Below are 6,836 nucleotides of genomic sequence, written 5' to 3'. Positions count from 1 at the left end.
TTAGTCACAGATTTCTGTCCAGAGTGAGATTTTAACTCACAGGGCCTAGGTTTGTTGGCCAGAACATTCTCCTTTCAGCAGCTATGGGGCTGCGAGTCAGAAACAGTTTTCAACCAGCTCCTCCTTTTGCCAGGCACATGCACAGTGCAATCTGTTTGGTGCGACTCCAACCACTTCAAAGGCTGATGCACCTAACTGAGAACTAAACTCTGTGGCTGATAACGCTGTCACTTTATTTCCCCACGAGGGCCAGTGGGTGGACTGCACTCTGCTGAGCTTTGGAGTCCCTCGTGTGAGGATGTGAGCCCCGGTTTTAGCTGTGCACAATAAATCAGCACCAAAATGCACCAACTGTAAGAAAAGTTAGAAATACTTCACTGCAATCAACTGATTTCCCTCTCCCCCATCCTGCTGTAAACCAGGAGTAACCCCACTGGAGTTAAGGGGCTGATTCTCCCGTCACTCATCTCAGGGTAAGTCCATGGTGTTACGCTGGAGTATGTCTGGTTTCAGGGAGAGGAGATTCAGGCCCTTTGACTCCAGCCTCTGCCACATCCTCCACCCCCTGAACGCTTTTACTCTAGTCTCCAGGTGTCTCCTTCCCTCTGCCTCACACAGCCCAGACCCCCAAACACCCCCCCCAGCTCCTAATCCCCTACCTCCCCTCTCACAACCCTCCACCTCACAAATGCTCCCGGGCCACGTTCTCTGAGATTCCACCTCCCATGGCCCAGAGCCAATTCTCCACCCAGAGTTCCCGACTCAGCTTCCTCAGAGATCCCTGCTGAACCCCTCTGCCCACCAGTCCCCTCCTCTGCTCAGCCCCACTCCTCTGACATGACCCCAGACCCAGGGAAAAAAAACCCACCCCTGCTTCCTTCTGTCCCACCTCCAAACACCAGACATTCTCTCCTGCTTCTCTCCTTTGGCCATCCTGGGCCACCACTTCATTCCCACCCCACTTTCCTCCTTCCTCTGCCTGGCCCTCTCTAGAGCTGGGGGTGGGATTTCAGTCCCTCATCCCATTTAGTCCATCACCTCTCAGCCAAGCCTGCCCAAGGAGGGGAGCAGGGAGTGCCCATCTGTGGAGTAGATCCCTGTCTGCTAGGAACTGCAGAGAGACACAGCAACTCAGGACATCCAGAGAAGGGACACAACAATGGCTGATGGATAATACGGTGATGGGGGCATGAGAGAGAGAGAGAACCAAACAATCCTGGCAGTGGGTGCATAGATAGATAGATAGATAGATAGATAGATAGATAGATAGATAGATAGATAGATAGATAGATAGATAGATAGATAGATAGGACCAATGATTGCTAACACTGGAGGCTCAAATGCATCGCAAGCTGGGAAAAATTCCACAAAGACCAGCACAGTAAATTTGCCATTTCAGTTAAATATGTTAGAGTATTAATATCAGGGCTAATTTAAGAACATAAATTTGAATTATGTTTGGAACTCTTTAAGACCTTTGCTATCAAGTCAACCAAACATCTAGAGTCTATCAGATTATTTTTATCAAAAAAAAATTGGGCTTTCATAGAATTCCCAAAAATCTCTGATTGTTCATGTTTTGGCAAGTGAGAAACAAACATTTTCAGCTAAAAATAGGAGAAAACTGATTTTTTCCTGCCTAAATCCACCCAAAAAACCATGGGTTTTCAGTTCCCCTATGTATATATATGAAGTATCAGTGAAATATATTTGAGGATACCTGAGACGTTCTGTGAAAATTTGATTAATTGAAAACACAATTTTCCTTTGAAAACAATTTAAGCAGAACATTTCTGACCACACTTAATTGGAAACTGACCTTTAAGAAAGACCGGGGAATGCAAATATTGTCCAATAATACAATAATTTCAAACCCATACACTCTATTGCATCGCGTCTTATTTCTGTTTCAGAGGGGTAGCTGCCAGATAGTAAAACTGAGTAAGCAGGAAAACTGATAGTCCACAAAATTCGTTTTGTAGACTAGTGCCTTTAAATTCAGGGTGAGAGTTGAACCAAGCAGCCAAAATCTATCTATCCTGACATGGAGAACAGGGGGACTTCAAGGAGATCAAGAACAGGAGAACTTGTGTCCAAATGGCAGCCAGTACCTGGATGAGTGGGGTTCTCAATTCTGCACTTCACACTGGAAACACGTTTACAATAATCTTCTGTGGAGACCATGAGATGGATCAGTTCTTCTGTGAAATCCCCCAGCTCCTCAAACTTGCTTCCTATGACTCATATCTCAGTGAAACTGGGGCTATTGCCTTTAGTGTGTGCTTTGCCTTAAGCTGCTTTGTTTTTATAATTCTGTCCAAATCCCCTAGGGACCTTTACAATTCTAAAGACTGTTTTCAGTGTCTTGTTAGTTTGGTCCCTAATTGAGAGCCCTGGAGAACTAAATCCTTCTTTTCACCTATAAAGCAAGTGCACTTGTCTAAGGCAATGTGTCTGTCATGTAACCTGGAGGTGCCATGTCTAGGGAAAAGACAGGAGGTTGGTCTAATACCAGAGCTGTGATTTTCTAAGAGTCCTGAGGTGTTAAACGCAAGTTCCCAAGGACTCCTTTAATTCCATTAGGCCCTACTCCAGAAGGGAGCCACAATGTTCACTGTTGGACAATATTCCCGCCACCATTGCCTCTGGGACAGAATGCAGGAGATCCAGTTTGTTGGAACATATTTCTGGTAGAGGAGGTATCTAGGAAGCCGTGAAGAAGCTGTTCGGAGGGGTGAGCATGGTGGGTTAAGGTAGATGGCCATTCATTTGGTTTTAAGCCAGATAATCCCCTTTTGGTGTGGCTTGTCCTGTCTGGTACTGAGAGAAAACCAGACATGGTTTTGTCTAGTATAACGGACTAGGGAGGCATGCAAGGTCACACTGGTGGGTGGGGCCACGCAGACAGGGGCGGGGCCACAGCTTTCCCAGAAGTACCAGAATGTCCGGTATTCTGGGAATGTGTCAGTGGCCAACCTAGTTGAGGGCAGAGTTGGGCAACATTTTCCCAAGCCATTGGCAGATTGTTTAACCCAGCTAAAAACATAGTGGCATCTGTCAGGAACAGGTTGAGGAAACCATTTCCCAATGACAAGTTACTTTGACCAACTCTACCAACCTGAGCTGACAGCAACATACAAACCCCTGCCCATGCCATTCTTCTTCGGTCTCCAGGGTGCAGAGGGACTAGGAATGGGTATGTCTGAGATGATCCGGGAATAAACCTGCCCCTTCTCTCACTAGGGAGTCCATCCCCTCTTAGGTCTCATTCCCATTGCTGTTCTGCAATAGCTTGGTAGGGAACATCAGCTTCTGATTAGTGCAGGAATAAGGTCCCCTGAAGTTCTCAGGCCACTTGCACATATGCGAGGGTCACCATCTAATCTAGGCTGGCATCCGGGGGACTCAGAGACATCTAGGGCCCAAAGTACGAGCTTTTACAGCTTGAGCTGAAGAACCAGGCTGCCTGACAGCCACTGGAACAGCCTCCGATCCTCAGGTGCGGCACAGAGGGGCCTCATAACATGCACTGCCCATGGGTGATGTTTATACAGCGACACTGCACAGCTACACAGGTCAAGGGCTCCATCTGAGCTGGAGTCACCTCCCTCAGCCAGGAGGACAGGGCCTCACAGACAGTTGTACTAATGCAACGCCATGGACTCTGCTAGTGTTTATTTTCTGTGTGGCCCCTTCTCCTCTCCCCCGTCCCTGCACATCCATAAAGACACAGAGTCATAGAGTTCAAGGCCAGAAGGAACGAGCAGATCATCCGGTCCGATCTCCTGTACTCCAACACCACCCGGCACCTGCACTTCAAACCCAACAACTGAAATTTCACCAAAGTGTCACAGCCCCCAGGAGACTAGATGGTTCTGTGCCACTGGCAGAGAATAGGAGAGACTGAGGTGCACCAGTGCCCAAGGCCCCCACAATGGCAGGGAAATGATTGAGATACACCCAGAAAATCCTGGCAAGTGACCCGCAGCACATGCTGGAGAGGAAAGTGAATCCCGCCTCCCCCAAGGTCCCTGCCAATCTGACCAGGGGGAAAATTCCTTCCTGACTGCCACATGATGATCAGTTAGACCCTGCGCATGTGGGCAAGAACCAGCCAGCCAAACACCCGAGAGAGAGAGAGAGAGAATGCCTCAGTGCCACCTCAGAGCCCTGGCACATCCCACCTAATGTCCCATCTCCAGCTAGGGCCGCCCCGATACTTCAGAGATTTAAAAAAACACCCTCCCAGAATACACTGAGGGCGGGGGGGGAGAATCCCTTCCAGACCCCTGCCAGTGGCCAGATGAAACCCTGAAGCATGAGCTTTTAGAAACATAAGACATACGCTGCAAGTGAGACCCAGGGTTGCTGAGCCCTGCCCTCCACCATCACAAGCAGCCCCATCATACAATCCCACTCAGACATGTGTCCAGCTCTCTCTTAAAATGAATTCGGTCATTTGCCCCCCACAACTTCTATTTGGAGGCTGCTCCAGAACCTCACCCCGCTGGTGGTTAGAAACCTCCCTGTAATTTCTAGCCAGTCTCTCCATCACTCACATGCCCAAATGTACACGTGAGCCAGGCTAACACAGTCTGGCTCCTTGTCCCCCTTTAGTGATTAGGCCATGAATGGTGGTTTATAAGACAATGGGTTCATTCCCCAGCTGGTGGCAGTGGATATACAGCTCCTTTGGAGGCAGTAGGTCAGATCGACAGATGCTGAAAATTGCTTTAGGGCCACCAGAGTCAATGGAACTACACGGATGTCTTCTCTCACCTACCCCAATCTTACAACTGTCTGACTCCTTTTGTTCCAACGAAGCCACTCCTGATTCATACTCACAAGCAAGACAACTTCCATCATTGTTTTCAGTGGCCATGGAACAGGTGCTAGTGGCCAAGCAGTGTAACAGGTATTGTTTGGGCAGAGAATGAAAGTCTCATTCCACTCACGCACACAATTTACACCCATTTAACTCCACAACTGGACCAGATTTTCTACTAGTGTAAATCACCCCAGCAGCAGTGACAGCAGTTAATCTGGATTTGCATTGGTGCAACTGAGATTAAAATCAGACCTGTTTGTGTGCAAGCTGTGTGGTCATGGAAATAACTGACATTAATGAACAGATACTAAGTAAGCAAACTTTAATTAGAGAAAGACAGAAAATTAATTCTTTGTGAATTACCTATAACCAGTCAATCGCCTCAGGGCAGCTTTGATCTCCTTGTTCCTCATGCTGTAGACAATTGGATTCATGATTGGTGGCAATATGGAATAGAGAACAGCCACCACAAGATCCAGAGCAGATGGGGAGCTGGAGGTGGGTTTTAGGTAGGCAAAGGCCCCAGTGAAAACAAACAAGGAGACCACAGTGAGGTGAGGAAGGCAGGTGGAGAAGGCTTTATGCCGGCCCTGCTCAGAGGGGATTCTGAGCACTGATTTGAAGATCTGAACATATGACACAATGATAAAAACAAAGCAGCCTAAGACTAAACATATACTAAAAGCAAGAACCCTAACTTCACTCAGATATGAGTCAGAACAGGTGAGTTTCAGTAGCTGGGGGATTTCACAGAAGAAGTGATCCACCATGTTGCCTCCACAGAAGGTCAATGCAAACGTGTTCCCAGTGTGTAGCACAGAGTAGAGAATCCCACTGATCCAGGCACCAGCTGCCATTTGGACACAAGCTCTGCTGTTCATCATTGTGTCATAGTGCAGTGGTTGGCAGATGGCAACATATCGGTCATACGCCATGATGGTGAGAAGGGAAAAATCCGCTGTCATGAAGGAGAGGAAGAAAAAGACTTGGGCAACACATCCAGCATAGGAAATGGACCTGGTGTTCATGAGGGCGTTGGCCATGGATTTGGGAATGGTGACAGAGATGGAGCCAAGGTCTAGGATGGACAGATTCATCAGGAAGAAGTACATGGGGGTGTGAAGGTTGTGGTCGAAGGTTATAGCCATGAAGATAAGAAGATTCCCCATCAGGGCTGCCAAGTACATCACTAGAAACCCCACAAAGTGCAAAATCTGCAGCTCCCGAACATCAGAGAATCCCAGGAGAAGGAACTTGGTGGTTCGGTTGGCCATTTTCTTTCTCAGGACATTGTGTGATGGTTGCAGAGGGAGGGACAAGAGCAAGGGCCAGGATTAGATCAGTAAAATAACTCTCCTTTTGTGAAAACCACCTTAATTGCCTTGAGTCAGACCCTTAGCTTGTGAAGATTGGTGTAATAGCGGAATGAGGATAGGAAAAACAGTTCCACTGACTCCAATGGAGTTACTCCTGATTTACACTGGGGTGAGAGAAAGTAGAATCAGCTCAATGGACTCCAGTGCAGTTACTCCTAATTTACACCAGGGCGATGGAGAGGAGAATTAGGAATAATTGCTTTTGAGGTATTTGTATATCTCTGTCACCCAAAGGTGGGTGAACTCTGGGTAACTTTCTGTAAATGTTACTATCCTCAGTTTACCGAGGGGAATCGGGGGTCTGGCTGGCCAGATTCTGCTGTGAGGGGCACTGCTGTGAATGTGGGGTAATTTCACAGCATGCCATGGAATTACTCCCCATTTATACTGCTCTAAATGGGAGCAGCATCTTGCATGGAGGTGACCAAACCCATCCATAATTACACAGTAAACTTGCGTCATGAATAGAGCTCCGGAGTCCTGATGCCCCATCCCCCGTTCTAGCCAGATTTCCATGCGTGCTGTGATAGACAGATGTCGTGGCTCCTTTCCTGCTTCGCTAACCACTCAACTAAACTCTCTCCCAGAACTTGGAAGAGAATCCAGTTCGCCCCCTACTCTAACCCACTAAC

General features: G+C 47.8%; 1 protein-coding gene across 1 annotated transcript; it reads right to left on the bottom strand.

Moving 5' to 3' along the window:
* Positions 1 to 5,187: 5,187 nt before the first annotated feature.
* Positions 5,188 to 6,102, bottom strand: LOC135974639 (olfactory receptor 14A16-like). The gene has a single exon (XM_065563059.1). The coding sequence runs from the start codon at positions 6,100 to 6,102 to the stop codon at positions 5,188 to 5,190; it is 915 nt and encodes a 304-aa protein (XP_065419131.1).
* Positions 6,103 to 6,836: the final 734 nt, after the last annotated feature.

This window comes from Chrysemys picta, chromosome 12 (genome assembly GCF_011386835.1).
Source record: "Chrysemys picta bellii isolate R12L10 chromosome 12, ASM1138683v2, whole genome shotgun sequence".
In the NCBI taxonomy this organism is placed as follows: Eukaryota; Metazoa; Chordata; order Testudines; family Emydidae; genus Chrysemys; species Chrysemys picta.
The sequence above is the reverse complement of the archived record's forward strand: the minus strand, read 5'-3'. Positions and strand labels throughout refer to the sequence as shown.

Bases quoted from the DNA above. Each gene is read 5' to 3' on its own strand.
- LOC135974639 (XM_065563059.1), bottom strand. From the start codon at position 6,102: ATGGCCAACCGAACCACCAAGTTCCTTCTCCTGGGATTCTCTGATGTT.